Raw genomic sequence first — 16,744 nt, 5'->3', positions numbered from 1 at the left:
AGTAGAGACGGGGTTTCACCATGTTAGCCAGGATGGTCTCGATCTCCTGACCTCGTGGTCTGCCCGCCTTGGCCTCCCAAAGTGCTGGGATTACAGGCTTGAGCCACCGCGCCCGGCCGTGTATTCCTTCATTTATTTATTGATTATTTGTAAAGCAACTCACAATTACTCTAAAAAGAGCCCATTTTTATTTCCACAGATGAAAAATTTGTCAGTTGACCTTTTCTTTCCAACTTTTACAGCCAAAATATTACACTGGAAACTTAAAAATCTATGTCAGAGATAAAACAAAATTACTGTTGATGTTAATCTTTTCCTTCAGGTTCAATTACACATACTTTGGTTACAAGGATAAAATGGTAATGAGTTAATAGCAGTAATAGTGGAATTAACAAAGTGCTTTATTTTACAGGGAAAATATTTATCCCCAAACAAAAACCTGTACAGACTTTTACAGAAGAAAAAGTGTCTCTTGATCCAGAATTAGAAGAAGCTTTGACAAGTGCTTCTGATACAGAATTGTGTGACCTCGCAGGTATCACCTAAAACAAGTTAATTTGTGAATAAACGTGGGGTGGAGTGGGAAATACCAGCACATACCTGTATACATTATACAGATGTTTGCTTTGCCTAGGAAGTACTGTTGAATCAGTAACCACATATTTGGCTTTATATTTTACACGATAAAGCTGACATAAAGAGTTTCATTTCTCTAAATACTCTCAATAGTGAAATGTTTATGTTAAGAGAATGTATTGTGTTATTCGACACCTTTTCCCATGTTGTCATATTTGAAAGTCTTTCTAAAAATCTTTCATCAGCTGGCGCTCAGCTAGAAGCTGTCCCATCTGAACACCGAAAAAGAGTCTTCAGGGTCAACTGCTGACCTACTTTATCATAAGACTGAGAGATGAGTAACTAGAAAGTAGATTGAAACAGTCAGTCCTGAGCTATACTCACCACCTTCCCAACTTTTCTGAAGTGTATATGAAACACTCCAAACCTCTCTATTGTTTTCATTATTGCCAATTTCTTATCTAGACCAGTATCTTCCCCTCCATACCCATGTACGACCTACTTTCCTAGATAGAAAAGTGTGATGCGCCAGGCGCAGTGGCTCAAGCCTGTAATCCCAGCACTTTGGGAGGCTGAGACGGGCGGATCACAAGGTCAGGAGATCGAGACCATCCTGGCTAACCCGGTGAAACCCTGTCTCTACTAAAAAATACAAAAAACTAGCCGGGCGAGGTGGCGGGCGCCTGTAATCCCAGCTACTCGGGAGGCTGAGGCAGGAGAATGGCGTGAACCCGAAAGGCGGAGCTTGCAGTGAGCTGAGATCCAGCCACTGCACTCCAGTTTGGGCGACAGAGAGAGACTCCGTCTCACAAAAAGAAAAGTGTGATGCGTGGGGAGTTCTTCATACCAAATAACCCCAAGAACTCTTAAGTTTGAATGTAGCACTGGTGGTCCTTTGGGAAGGACCTTGGAAAGGGACAAGTCAAGGTGTGATACCACAGCCAAAGCAGGAGTCTTTGTGTTGAGGGACTGAGGACTGACAGATCTGTAAATAGTACATTCATCAGAGTGGAATAAGCGAAGGACATCCTCTGACTTCTGCCTTATTTGTACACAAGGGCATCAAAAGCTAAAACCAAATTTATTTTTCCTCCTGTCATATTTGAAGGATGCTCATATTCTTACATACAAGAACCTAATACTTTAGTATTTTACTCTTAACTGTTAACTGGAGTCCAAATGCAAATTAATGACATGAGATTAACATACATTAAAATATGAAGGTTAAGTTGAAAATCTGCTTTTTGTCACATGATGTTCCTAGAAACCTTGTGAAATTAATGAACGGCAAAAATAGATCCTTTCCATTTTCTCTCTTAGCCACCAGATGGAGCTAAGCATAGATTTACATTCAGGATTAGACTGCCTCCAACTCTGATTTTGGAAATGCGGGGAAATGTAAATTTAGAAATGTGGGGAAAAATAATAAGAGTATTGATGAGAATGAGATTGTAGGTGATTTAATCATTTTGTTCTTCTGTGTGTGTGTGTGATCTGTAATTTATAGGAAAGGTCCAGAGAATATTAAAATTATTGATAGAAATTTTTAATTGTAAAACTCTTCAGGTTTAAAACAATAAAAACTTTCTTTTTCTATATAGCAATTCTTGGGATGCACAATTTGATAACGAATACACAGTTCTGTAATATAATGGGAAGTAGTAATGGTGTTGACCAAGAACATTTTTCAGGTGAGTACTTAAAATGCTTTGTGAATTCTAATCCTTTATTAAATGTATTTTGTTTTCGCCTTGTGTCAGCTTAAGTATTCACATACTATGTGTTATATGTATGTACTTGAAACCTGACATTTCAATTTGGTGGTATTAACCAAGAAAGCCATTGAAAATAGAGTATTAAATATTTTGTGTTTAATGGGTCAGCAAATGTACTAAGAACCACTTTACCTCATAAATAATAACTAAACAGTATAAAAGCTAGTCAAACTTGGTTTTGTTGACAGTTTATTATCACTACTACTAATTTTCAAGAAATAGATAACAATACTTACAAAGAAATTACATTATAAAATCAGATTCAGGAGATACCACAAAACTATTCAATCCCTAAACCTTTCAGTCTGATGTGAAGTATTATATAGCCTAAAGCAAAGCTTTTCAGAAATTCATTTATAGGGACCAGGTGTGGTGGGTCATGCCTGTAATTTCATTTTCTGAGGCTGAGGCAGGAGGATCGTTTGAGTCCAAGAGTTCAAGACCAGCTTTGGAAATGTAGACCTCCATCTTAGACCTCCATCTCTACAAAATTTTAAAAATTAGCTGGGCATGGGGGCACATGTCTCTAGTCTCAGCTACTTGGGAGACTGAGGGGAGGATGGCTTGAGCCCAAGAGATTGAGGCTTCAGTGAGCCGTGATCACACTACTGCACTCGAGCCTGGGCAATAGAGCAAGACCCTATCTCAAAAAACAAAAAATTCATGTATAGGGTGTTCTTAAATTAGCCAGGTGATACATGCTTTTGTAGCACATTTAAACAATACATAACTATTTATGGGAAGAAGTAAAAGTGTCTCTGTCTGCAGCTGTCATGCCCTCTGCTTACCCAAACAGCACCCTGTTAAAACAATTTTGTATATACCCTACCAGACTTTTCAGTGTTTGTACTAATGTATACATGTTATACATAGTCTCTTGTTTTTTACAAAAAAAAAAAGGGGGATTATACTGTAAATATTTATTGCAACTTAATTTTTCAGTAATAATTCTATTAGCTAATTTTTTTTCTTTTCTTTTTTCTTTTTTTGGAAACTTAGTCTCCCTCTGTCACTCAGGCTGCAGTACAGTGGCACCATCGTGGCTCACTGCAACCTCCGCCTCTCAGGTTCAAGCACTTCTCTTGCCTCAGCCACCTGAGTATCTGAGATTACAGGTGCACGCCACCATGTCTGGCTAATTTTTTTTTTTTTTTGTATTTTTAGTAGAGACGGGGTTTTGCCATGTTGGCCAGGCTGGTCTCAAACTCCTGACCTCAGGTGATCTGCCCACCTCAGCCTCCCAAAATGCTGGGATTACAGGTGTGAGCCACTGTGCCTGGCCAACTAAATGTTTTTGAATGCTTATTGTGGGCCATGTTGCGTGCACAGCTCTTGGATGTGGAATACTCTCAGCCCTCAAAACAGTTTTATGAAATAGATATTATTATCTTTAATTTGCATGTGAGAAAGCTGAGATTTTAAAATAATTAAGTAACCTCAATATTTTACACAAAGTCAGTGGTAAGGATTTTAACCGGTGTTATATAGTGTATCACTTAGCAGTGGACCATGTTTTCTAGTCAATATGTATACATCTACCTCATTCAGACATGTGTATAACATTCCTTTTTACGATGTTTTGCAATTTGACCATCCCCCTTCTCATTTTTTAGTTTTTATTGTAGAAATGTTCAAACATACATACAAGAAGAGAGAATAATATATTCATTACCCAGCTTCAGCTGTTTTTTAACATTTGCCAGCCTTGTTTTATTCATCTTCTGTCTCCCTCCCTAGCCCTTCTACTTTTTTTCCTGAAGTATTTTAAAGCAAACCCTGTTCATTTGTATTACATCACCTATAAATATTTCCATATGTGTGTCTCACAAATAAAGGCTTTTCTTTTAATGTAATCATGATGCCATCATCAAAGTTTAAAATTTACAGTATTTCTTCATATCATGTAATACCCAGTGTGTGTCCAGATTTCCTCTTATTCTCTCCAAAATGTCATTTCATGATTGACTCAAAAAAGGTTACACACTGCATTTGGTTGTTTGTCTTTTTAGTCTCCCTTAATTTCTTAACAATTCTCCCCAACCTCTTTCATTTTTTTTCCTTTTTTTCATGCCATTTATTTTTTAAGAAACTGGGTTATTTTTCATAGAATTTTCCACATTCTGGATTTGGCTGATTTCAACCTTATGGTATCATTTTATGTTTTTCTATCACCTGTGTTTCTGTAAACTTTTAGTTCTAGTGGCTTGATGAGGTGCAGGTGCAGGTCCCTTTTGGCAAGAATGCTTCATGGGTGGTGATTGAATCATATTAAGAACTTAGCTTATCAAATCTAATCCTTCCTATTTGGGGGAATGAGATTGATCACAGGGTTCAAATGTAGGCAGCCTGATCCATCTTTTTTAAGTTTCCCATGAACCTTTTGCTTAATAATTCCTGCATCCCATTGACTGGATTCATTATTTCATTAAGGTGCAAGGCTCTCGAGATTTCTTTCCCCATTCCACACATCCTGTGATTTTACAAAATTAGAACTATTCAATTTTCCATTCAATGAGGAAGTTCTTCCCTAGCTGTCTTGAAGACTACCTTGCTGAACTTAAGTGAGAGGGAGCCCACTCTCTGTTGTTGAGCAGAGCTCCATTAGGAAGCTTTTCCTTGTCTTGAACCAAGTTCTGCTTCTTGGCAATCTATGCTTGTTCTAACCCAGCCTTTCAGAACAGCACTAAATTTGTCTCTTCTCAGCTTCTACAGGATAAATCTGAAAACAGCTAGCATAACTTCTTTTAATATGTACTTCTCCAGACTAAATATATTCAGATGTTTCACCTTACCTCAGGAAAGTAATTTTCAAACCTTCATCTAAGTTGATCTCCTCAAGATGCTGTGTGTGTGTGACATTTGAAAGTAACAAGATACCCTTAATGGAATTTATTGGATAATCAGTGCACCCTGTCTCAAGATGTGTTTTGCTCCTAAAATCTAGAGGAAGGCAGGAAGGAAAAAAGCCAGATAGTAGTCCATTTTGAACCCGGTCAGTCTTTCCATGTCAATTGCTCTTACTCTTTTGTGGTCATTCACTAGTTTGTGAGCCTTTTGTGGTCTTTGACTTGAATGACCACAAAAAAGCAATGCTTTCCCCAGAAAATGTATCCATAAAAGTTTACCTGTTATAGTTGTTCACGGACCCCCACACACATGCAGTGATCTCTTGAAAGGGCTCAAGGATTTCAGGGCCTTTTTGTTCACATCTGAAGCATCATATTCCTGTCGTGTGAGTAGCTGAGGTAAAGATTAGGGAGTGAGAGTGAGAGAGGGCAGTAAATTTTGGAGCCTCTGTCTCAGTAGCTCTTCTGTGTATCTTTACCTCCTCTCCCTGTCTGCTCCTTATTCCTACCCTCCTTCCTATTCCTTCTTTCTCGCAGAAAGTTCTCCCCACTTTCCCACTGCAGAGTACTCCCCATGGGAGGAAGAGGTAAGTTGCCCTCCCATCACCTTATTATTCTCATTTAGGCTGCATTTCTTTAAGTCTGTGATTCTTACTGCCTTTATGCCAATTATCAGTCAAATCTCAGAGAAATGATGAGATGCTAGATTTTATACTAGTACTTTATCTTAAATATTGCTAAAAACAAATGGCATCATCAACTTGTGCTATCAAATATATTTGAGTGATAAAAATATCTTGTAATATACTAAGACAATAAATATTCATTTTTGAAGACTGATACATGGCAAATAAATTAAATATTGAATATGTTTGGTATTTATATTCAGTAAAATTTTATTTGGATGCCTTAAATGTGTGTCAAGGCCAGGTGCAGTGGCTCATGCCTGTAATCCCAGCACTTTGGGAGGCCAAGGCAGGCAGATCACTTGAGGCCAGAAGTTCGAGACCAACCTGGCCAACATGATGAAACCCATCTCTACTAAAAATACAAAAATTAGCCAGGCATAGTGGCACACACCTGTAGTCCCAGGTACTCGGGAGGCTGAGGCAGGAGAGTCACTTGAACGTGGGAGGAGGAGGTTGCAGTGAGCCAAGATCACGCCACTGCACTTCAGCCTGGGCTACAGAGTGAGACTCCATCTCAAAAAAAAAAAAAAAAAATTAAATAAATAAATATGTGTCAACACATAAAGGATCTTTTCGGAAATGTGGGGCTAGAACTTTTAAATCTGTCCCCTTGAATAAATATGTGTGTATGAGAGAGAGAGAGAAAGAGATGTTACCAAGTGAATATCTGCATCCACTGTAATAGTATCAACTCCAGGCTGGGCGTGGTGGCTCAGGCCTGTAATCCCAGCACTTTGGGAGGCTGAGGCGGGCAGATCAGGAGGTCAGGAGATTGAGACCATCCATGCTGGCTAACATGGTGAAACCCCGTCTCTACTAAAAATACAAAAAATTATCCGGGGCCGGGTGCTGCGGTGGCTCACGCCTGTAATCCCAGCACTTTGGGAGGCCGAGACGGGCGGATCACGAGGTCAGGAAATCGAGACCATCCTGGCTAACAATGCGAAACCCCATCTCTACTAAAAATACAAAAAAATTAGCGGGGTGTGGTGGCGGGCCCCTGTAGTCCCAGCTACTAGGCAGGCTGAGGCAGGAGAATGGCGTGAACCCGGAAGGTGGAGCTTGCAGTGAGCCGAGATGGCGCCACTGCACTCCAGCCTGGGCGACAGAGCCAGACTCCGTCTCAGAAAAAAATTAGCAGGGCATGGTAGTGGGCGCCTGTAGTCCCAGCTACTCGGGAGGCTGAGACAGAATAGCGTGAAACCGGATGCGGAGCTTGCAGTGAGCCGAGATGGCGGCACTGCGCTCCAGCCTGGGTGAAAGTGCGAGACTCCGTCTCAAAAAAAAAAAAAGCATCAACTCCAGCTCTTTTCATTTATCACTGCAGATGTGGTCAAAGGTGAAAAGATTCTTCCAGTATTCGATGAGCCACCAAATCCAACCAACGTAGAAGAGAGTTTGAAGAGAATTAAAGAAAATGATGCTTATCTTGTTGAAGTTAATTTGAATAATATAAAGGTAAGTGTGCTAGTCAGAGTGGTTTTGTATTGCTTTGAGTCAGCTGAACCTAGGATGAGAGCTGGGCAGTTGATAAAATAGTCTAATTCTTTCTACTTTAAGGTAAAGTTTTTGCTCTTACCCGTGTGCTAACATAGGTTTCTTCATATTTTAGATATTGAAGTATTATGGTATAGTATTTTCGCACTTGCTTTTTGAGGAATTTATCATCTAAAAATGTAAACCCTACAAACTGTCAGAATAAATCTCTCGGGTTTTCTAAATACTGCCCGCTTCTAAGAACATTTAGCCTCTTGGGTCTTGCTTTTGTAAAATTTGGTTCCTTAGCTAGGTATGGTGGTGCATGCCTGTAATCACAGCTATTTGGGAGACTGAGGCTGGAGGATGGCTTTAACCCAGATGTTTGAGACCAGCCTGGACAACATAGTGAGACCTGCCACCGCCCCATCTCAAAAAATAAAATAAAACCTGTTTTTTTAAAATATGGTTTAAAAAGGTAAAATTTAAATATGGTAAAATTCTCCCTTTTAGTGTACAGGTCTATGAATTTTGACAGGTGCATACAATTTTGTACAACCACTCAAGATGTAGAATATATCTGTCACTGCAAAAGTTCTCTCATACCCGTTTGTAGTCATTCTCTGCCCCCCATCTCTAGCCCCAGACAACCACTGACTTATTTTCTTTCCCTATCATTTTGCCTTCTCCAGAATGTCATATAAATGGAATCCTATAGTATGTAGCCTTTTGGGTCTGACTTCTTAGCATAATGCATTTGAGATTCATTCCTGGTGAGTGTGTCAGATACGCTGCAGTTTGTTTATCTGTTCATCAGTTGGTAGACATATGGGTTCCTTCCAGTTTGGGATGGTTATTAATACAGCCACTGTATACTTTCACACACAGGTTTTTGTGTGAACATGCTTTACATTCTCTTGAGTAATCACCTAGGAATAAGCTTTCTGGGATCTTATTTTGAGTTTTAAACAATGCAACTCTTCCCTGGAGTAAGGAAAGAAGAAATTAGGAGGGCATAGGGGTAATTAATCACCAAAGAGTAAACTCAAATTATCTAGATAATTAGCCATTGTGTAATAGCTTCATTATAAATTCCTCATTTTAAAACTTGATTTTTTTGAACTGGGGGACAAGGGGAGGAGAGCATCTGGAAATCACAAGCCTAGGGAAGAAAGCCTCTGTGCTCCTCTAGGGAGTAATCCTTCCTGTGAGTGGAGGAAGGAAAGCCTTAGAGAAAGCTTATATTCATAGTTGATTACTCACTTTTTTGTTTGTTTGTTTGTTTTTTTGAGACAGAATCTCGCTCTGTTGCCCAGGCTGTAATCTTGGCTCACTGCAACCTCTGCCTCGCCCCACGTTCAAGCGATTCTTATGTCTCAGCCTCCTTAATACCTGGGATTACAGGCACCCACCATCACACCTGGCTAATTTTTGTATTTTTAGTGGAGATGGTGTTTCACCATGTTGGCCAGGCTGGTTTTGAACTCCTGACCTCAAGTGATTCTCCCACCTTGGCCTCCCAAAGTGCTGGGATTATAGGTGTGAGCCACTGCACCCAGCCTATTTTTATTTTTTTAAATTTGGTCCCTGTGTATCCCTTTCTCTAAATAAACAGTAATGATCTGAAAATAACCAGGCTAAGGGGAATTGAAGTCTCAGATACTACTGAGAGAAACCAGCATCTTCAATACTTTATTTTCTCTCCTTCAAGTAGTGTAGGGTTAATCTCTCTTAGTACTTTGTAGCTTAAACTACAAAGTACTTCATCTCTCTCCTTGTAGAAAAGTAAATCCTTTTTATTTATATTTTCATATAAAAAGAATAATGACGGGAGTGGTGACTCACCCCTGTAATCCCAGCACATTGGGAGGCCAAGGAGGGTGGATCACCTGAGGTCAGGGGTTCGGGACCAGCATGACCAGCACGATGAAACCCCATCTCTACTAAAAATACAAAATTAGCTGGACCTGGTGGTGCATGCCTGTAATCTCAGCTACTTGGGAGGCTGAGGCAGGAGAATTGCTTAAACCCGGGAGATGGAGGTGTCAGTGAGCTGAGATTGTGCCATTGCACTCCAGCCTGGGCAACAAGAGTGAAACACCCTCTCAAAATAAATAAATAAATACATACATCAAAAGAATAATGAAAGGTGAGAATTTTTTTTAATATAAGTGCTAGAGAAATGGTGATATGTGCTCTGCTCTGAGTCAGTAGTTTATGCAAATGCTCCATCATAGATAAGTCAGATAAATGTGGAGGAAGTTGCATTGTTTGTTTTCATTTGTAGACTAATTCTTATGAGTTTGTATAACTTCTGAATACATTTTAAAGCAAAAAAAAAAATTTGATTAATGGAAACTAAATATAATGAAAATTGAAATGTAATAATGTTTTATATTATTGTCTTTCAAGAATATCCCAATTCCAACCCTAAAAGATTTTGCAAAGGCTTTGGAAACCAACACACATGTGAAATGTTTCAGTCTTGCAGCCACCCGGAGCAATGACCCTGTTGCTACTGTAAGTAAGCTACTTGAGAATATCAAAATTATGACACAACCAGGGTGTGTTACAGTGGTGATTTTTATGAACGAGATTTACCCCTTTTTTATAGTTAATCTTTTAGCTCACTATTAGGCAGTATATTACTTACCACCTTTTTGTGTTTATTTTTTCCTGTATTTCCTTCCTATGAATTTTCCCCCTCCCAGCTTCCCCCTCCTTCCTATGAATGTTTTAAAACATAAATGGAATCATGTAGTGTATGCTGTTCTGCAACTTGATTTTTCACTCTGCGTTTTATCTTTAAAGTTTTGTTGTATCAATACATAGGGATCTACCACATTATTTATTTATTTATTTATTTATTATTTTTTTTTTTTTGAGACGGAGTCTCACTCTGTCGCCCGGACTGGAGTGCAGTGGCCGGATCTCAGCTCACTGCAAGCTCTGCCTCCTGGGTTCACACCATTCTCCTGCCTCAGCCTCCCGAGTAGCTGGGACTACAGGCGCCCGCCACCACACCTGGCTAATTTTTTTGTATTTTTTAGTAGAGACGGGGTTTCACCATGTTAGCCAGGATGGTCTCGATCTCCTGACCTCGTGATCCGCCCGTCTCGGCCTCCCAAAGTGCTGGGATTACAGGCTTGAGCCACCGTGCCCGGCCAGGATCTACCACATTATTTTAACATCTTCATAGGATTCCATTTATGGATCCTTAGTGGTGGATTTTTGTTAAATGCTTTTGCTGTGTCTCTTGAGATGATCATATGGTTTTTGTCCTTTATTCTGTCAGTATGGTGTGATTGACTTTTATATGTTGAACCATCCTTTCATTCCTGAGATAAATCCCACTTGATCATGGTATAAACCTTTTGTTTCACTTGGCTTTGAGAATATCACTCACTCCGTTGGGGACTCCCCTTACCTCAATGGATGGTCCTTCTCAGAGCCCTGTACTGGTTTCTCCAGTCTCTTCAACTTCTAAATATTGGAATGGCCCAGAACTTGGTCCTTCTTTTCTCAGTCTATATTGACTTCCTGGGTAATCTCAGAAATATATATATTATCTCCATATACTTGCTGATGCCTCCCAGTGTTATTATCTACAGTTTGTATCTCTCTCCTGAACTCTGTGTTCATGTTCAGCTACCTCCTCAGCAGCTTTACTTGGATGTCTAATTTACATCTTACGTGTAAGTCCTTAACCAAACTCCTGACTTCCATCCTGTGCCTGCTTTTCTCTGCTCTTTTCTATCTTACTAAATGCAATTTCAATCTTTCATTGCTCAGCAAAAAAAAAAAAAAAATTATAATGGAATAATTCTTGACATCCATTTCTTGCAACCTTAAACATACCTTTAGCCCTATCTTCAAAATATTTCAGAATCCAACCACTTCTCACCATTTTCACAACTACCACCTTGACCCAAGCCACCATCTTTTCCCACCTGGATTATTGCAACAGCCTCCTAATTGAGTTACCTTCATCTATTTTACCTACCCCAAAGTCAATTCTTTACATAGCACCAAGAGTGATTCTTTAAATTTAAATTATCTCATTCCTATTCGGAGAACCCTGTAGCAGCTTCCCATCTCATTAAGAGTAAAAATCAAAATCTTTCAGTGGCCTTATAAGGCTTCACATAAGTCAACCTCATCTCCTTTACTTGCCCTTTCTTTCATTCTACTCTAGCCATACAGCCTTCTTCAACATGCCATGTGGACTCCCAAATCAGGGCCTGTACCTTTGTTCCTTCTGCCTTGAACTTTCTTCCTAAAATAATCCACATAACTTCGCCTTATCACTTTGACTCTTTGCTCAAAAGTCACCTTCTAGGTGAGGCTTTTCCTGGCCATGCTATATAAAATACCAACCCCACTTCCACCCCCAGTACTCCCCCTCTACCCTATTGTGCCTTTTTTCTTTTTACCCTCTAACATTGCACTTTGCTTACTTTTATTATCTGCGTCCCTCCCCAGCTAGAAGGAACATTCTGCCAGGCAGGGACCAATATGTTTTATTTCTGAATCTCTAGAACAGTGCTAATCAAATAATAGGCCATCAGTAATATTTGAATAAATGTATGGATAAGGGATTTGTTCCAGGTCACATAGCTAGTTGTTGCTAATAGAAAGGACAAGTATGTATATATCAGCCACAGTTTTCTGTAGTATCTCTACCCCCATTGCCTTTCCTTTAACTTTAAGCTTGGTCTTACCCATATTTTCTGTAGTTTAAGCTTGCTTTTGATCCCCCTACAGGGCTGTTTTATAGAATCTCATGATCATTCTTCTTTTTTCTTTCTCTTTCCTTCCCCTCCTTCTTTCCCTTCTTCTCTCTTCCTACCTCTCTGTCTCTTTCTCTTTCCTTCCCAGTCTCCCTCCTCTTTCTTTTTTCACTTATAGGCTTCTGTTAATGAATCAATATGGTATTTATTAAGCACTGAGTCAAATGTCTAACACTGTGCCATATTCTATGAGAAATGAAACAGAAGCAGATTGAAGACATACCATTACTTGAGGAATTTAATATTTCATTAGCCCCTTCTTCTCAATGGCCTTTGTGCTCTTCTGGTTCTGGTTATCTGTGTTCTTTTCTGGCCTTCTGCCTTGACCACTTCTTTTGGCCCCTGCCTTGGAAATTAGTACATAATTTACCCTCATTCTGGCTTCACATGGTCCACCTACAGCAAGACCCAAATAAGAAAAGATGTTCTAGGGACATTGATGAAGTTGGTCTAACACAGAAACTGAAAGAGTGAGAGAGACAGAAGAAAGAAGCATGAAGTAGGGAATGAGGAGTAGAGAATGTCACCAACAGGGAATTACATGTGACCAAAAAATCTAACGATTATGACAGGGTGCATATGAAAAATAGGTACAGGCCAGGTACAGTAGCTCACACCTGTAATCCCAGCACTTTGGGAAGTCAAGGTGGGTGGATTGCTTGAGCCCAGGAGTTTGAGACCAGCCTGGGCAACATGGTGAAACCCCATCTCTACAAAAAATACAAAAATTAGCCGGGCATGGTGGTGCACAACTGTAGTCTCAGCTACTCAGGAGGCAGAGGTGGGAGGATCAGTTGAGCACAAGAGGCAGAGGTTGCAGTGAGCTGCGATCATGCCACTGCACTCCAGCCTGGGTGACAGGGCAAGACCCTGTCTCAAAAGAAAAAGAAAAAGAAAAGTAGATACAGTCATCCATGGGTTCAACCAACTTCAGATCAAAAATATTTGGAAAAAAAAATTCTATGAATTTCCAAAAGCAAAATCTGAATTTGCTGTATGCCAGGTACTGTGTTGAATCCACAAAAATGAAGTGATGTGTAGACATTGTATTAGGTATATTAAGTAACCTAGAGATAATGAAAAGTATACAGGAGGATGTGTGCAGGTTGTATGCAAATAATGTGCCATTTTATATAAGGCAGTTGAGCATCTGAAGATTTTGGTATCTGCAGGTGGTCCTGGAATGAATCCCCAGGGACAACTGTACCTGTGAGAGCTATGGGCTACTGTGTCAAACTGAAACAACTGATGACAAACATTAAGGCAGTTATGTTAATTAATATATTTGTTTATGACATGTACAATATGTAGTAGGTACTATATCAAATTTTCATCTCTTAATATTTTCTTTAATTTCTAGGCTTTTGCAGAAATGCTGAAAGTGAACAAAACTTTGAAGAGCTTAAATGTGGAGTCCAACTTTATCACAGGAGTTGGGATTCTGGCACTGATTGATGCGTTAAGAGATAATGAAACCCTGGCAGAGCTCAAGATTGACAATCAGGTCAATGTTCTACAATAATAACGTCGAGGAAGCTACAGCCCACACTGCTATGTAGGGCTTGGCGACTCAGGATGGGGATGGGAGGAGGGCTGTCAGGGATCCCTGTTGAAAGATGCTGGGCTGAATGGAGAGCGGACATTTGGGGTATCTAGAATATTAATTTATATAACAGTATATACAATGTAAAGGTGTGTACTCTCTCTAGATCATTTTAAGAGAATTTAGATGGCTATCTAGTTTGAACTGAGAGGACTCTTACCTGTGACCTAGTCCACCTTCCAATTTTTTAGCTGTGTGCTGGCAAGGTCCACATTGTAGGGTCTTTGTAAGTAAGAGGCAGAGAGATACATGTTAGCAATGTTTCCATCCAGAGTAGCTATTAATTTTTTTATTTGAAAAAATAACTCCAGTTATTTGAAAAAATATGTGGTAAATGTCTCCTTCAGTCCTTCAAAGTAAATAACTTTTGTAAACTATGAAGGTAGAAAAGAGGATTATGTCTTAAAATTTAACCCAGTGCTTCTTAATCCATGTTTTTAATTTTTTATTGAGATGTAATTACATACAGTAAAATTCACTTTTTTAAAGTATACAGCTAAATGGTTTTTAGTATATTTGTGGAGTTTTGCAGCCATTACCACTATTTCCAGTACATTTTCATTACCCCACAAAGAAACCCCATATACCCTTTAGCAGTCACTCCCCATTCACCCCTCTTACCAGGCTCTGGCAATCACTCATCCACTTTCTGTTTCTTAGGATTTGCCTATTCTGGACAGCTTGTATCTGGGGAATCAAACAATATGTGATCTTTTTGTGACTGGCTTCTTTCACCTAGCATAATGTTCTGGAGGTTCATCTGTATTGTAGCATACATCAGTACCTCATTCTTTTATGACTGAATAATATTCTATTCCATTTGGGGTGTGTCCACGTATGGGCCACTAGAAATAATACCGCTATGAACATTCATTACAAATTCTTACATGGACATAGATTTTCATTTCTCTATATAGCTAGGAGTGTAATTGCTGGGTCACATGGCAACTCTATGTTTAACTTTTTGAGCAGCAGCCAAACAGTTTTCCATAGTAGCTGTACTATTTTACATTCCTTCCAGCAATGTCCCCGTTTTTCCACATTCTTGCCAACACTTGTTATTATCTATCTTTTTTATTATACTTATCCTAGTGGGTATGAAGTGTATCTCATTGTAGTAATTCACACTTTTTTTATGTCTGTATGATCATATTACTGAACTTTAAAAAGTTTATTTTGTGTGTGTGCGCATGTAAAGTTCCATTGAGGTGTGGTGATGATGGGGTCAGTGGGTGAAATCAGCTTCCTGTGACAAACATTTCATAGCTTTAAGTGACCAGTTTTCTACAACAAGCAGTTTGTTCTCAGTTACAAATCAGTCCTTGGAACTACTGAACTATGTATATGTTGTAGGAATTGGGAACATTTTTTAAAGAGATCAAAGAATCAGCATGTGCCTGAATGTCTTAATTTACCTAGAAAAGTATTTTGATCTAGTTTATTAATATTGTTCTTTTTTTTCTAATTATTACAGAGACAGCAGCTGGGGACAGCTGTAGAATTGGAAATGGCCAAGATGCTTGAGGAAAATACAAATATCCTTAAATTTGGATATCAGTTTACACAGCAGGGACCACGAACCAGGGCAGCTAATGCTATAACAAAAAACAATGACTTAGGTAAGACATAGACAGTATCGATCGAGTTTCTGGGTTCTATCATAAGCTAATGTATTGAGGGAACTTCTTTCCCTCTTAAGAATAAATTCTAACAAAGAAGTTATTTGGCCTTTGTTTCTAAAATCTGCATGGTCCTTTTTATACCGAATGAATTCTAGTTCAGTTAAAGTGAGGGTGTTGTGATGATTGGGTCAATGGGTAAAGTCAGCTTCCTGTGACAAGCATATTTCATAGTTGTAAGTAACCAGTTTTCTACAACAAACAATTTGTTCTCAGTTACAAATCAGTCCTTGGAACTATTGAAACAAAGATTTCAACATTAAAGGAAAGTTTTGGCCGGGCACGGTGGCTCAAGCCTGTAATCCCAGCACTTTGGGAGGCCGAGACGGGTGGATCACGAGGTCAGGATATCGAGACCATCCTGGCTAACACGATGAAACCCCGTCTCTACTAAAAAATACAAAAACTAGTCGGGCGAGGTGGCGGGCGCCTGTAGTCCCAGCTACTTGGGAGGCTGAGGCAGGAGAATGGCGTGAACCTGGGAGGCGGAGCTTGCAGTGAGCTGAGAGCCAGCCACTGTACTCCAGCCTGGGTGATAGTGAGACTCCGTCTCAAAAAAAAAATAAAAAAATAAAAAAATAAAGGAAAGTTTTTTGCCCTTTTAATCAAATAGACCCAGATAGAAATTCAGTTTTATATGATAGAATATGGAATACAGAAATATATAAAATAGAGAATAATTATATTTCTTACCCAGGTTTTTTGTTGTTGTCGTTGTTGTGAGACGGAGCCTCACTCTGTTGCCAGGCTGGAGTGCAGTGGCGCCATCTCGGCTCACTGCAAGCTCTGCCTCTGGGGTTCAAGTGGTTCTCTTCCCTCGGCCTCCCAAGTAGCTGAGACTACAGGTGTGCACCACCATGCCCAGCTAATTTTTGGGTGGTTTTTTTTGTTGTTTTTGTTTTTTGGTTTTTTTTTGAGACAGAGTCTTGCTGAGTCACCCAGGCTGGAGTGCAATGGCATGATCTCGGCTCATTGCAAGCTCCACCTCCCGGGTTCACGCCATTCTCCTGCCTTAGCCTCCCGAGTAGCTGGGACTACAGGCACCTGCCACCACACCCAGCTGATTTTTTTTTGAATTTTTGTAGAGACGGGGTTTCATCATGTTAGCCAGGATGGTCTCGATCTCCTGACCTTGTGATTCATCCACCTCGGCCTCCCAAAGTGCTGGAATTACAGGCATGAGCCACCATGCCCAGCCAGTTTTTGTATTTTTGGTAGAGATGGGGTTTCACCATGTTGGCCAGGATGGTCTCAATCTCTTGACCTCATGATCCGCCCACCTCAGCCTCCCAAAGTGCTGGGATTACAGG

At 39.8% G+C, this 16,744-nt stretch overlaps 1 protein-coding gene across 2 annotated transcripts in view; it reads left to right on the top strand.

Annotated features, from left to right (window-relative positions):
• The window catches only part of TMOD3 (tropomodulin 3), a 79,709-nt gene that overhangs the window by 57,328 nt on the left and 5,637 nt on the right, over positions 1-16,744 (top strand). For both annotated transcript variants that reach the window (XM_023227215.2, XM_023227217.3), the window contains 6 exons: positions 413-535; positions 2,178-2,267; positions 7,214-7,344; positions 9,775-9,882; positions 13,513-13,656; positions 15,230-15,374. In XM_023227215.2, the coding sequence (XP_023082983.1) occupies positions 413-535; positions 2,178-2,267; positions 7,214-7,344; positions 9,775-9,882; positions 13,513-13,656; positions 15,230-15,374 (741 nt within the window). The remainder of the gene's footprint in view (positions 1-412; positions 536-2,177; positions 2,268-7,213; positions 7,345-9,774; positions 9,883-13,512; positions 13,657-15,229; positions 15,375-16,744) is intronic.

The sequence above is a fragment of the Piliocolobus tephrosceles genome, chromosome 6 (genome assembly GCF_002776525.5).
Source record: "Piliocolobus tephrosceles isolate RC106 chromosome 6, ASM277652v3, whole genome shotgun sequence".
Classification (NCBI taxonomy): domain Eukaryota; kingdom Metazoa; phylum Chordata; class Mammalia; order Primates; family Cercopithecidae; genus Piliocolobus; species Piliocolobus tephrosceles.
Note: the sequence above shows the minus strand (reverse complement) of the source record. Positions and strands in the feature narration are given on the sequence as shown.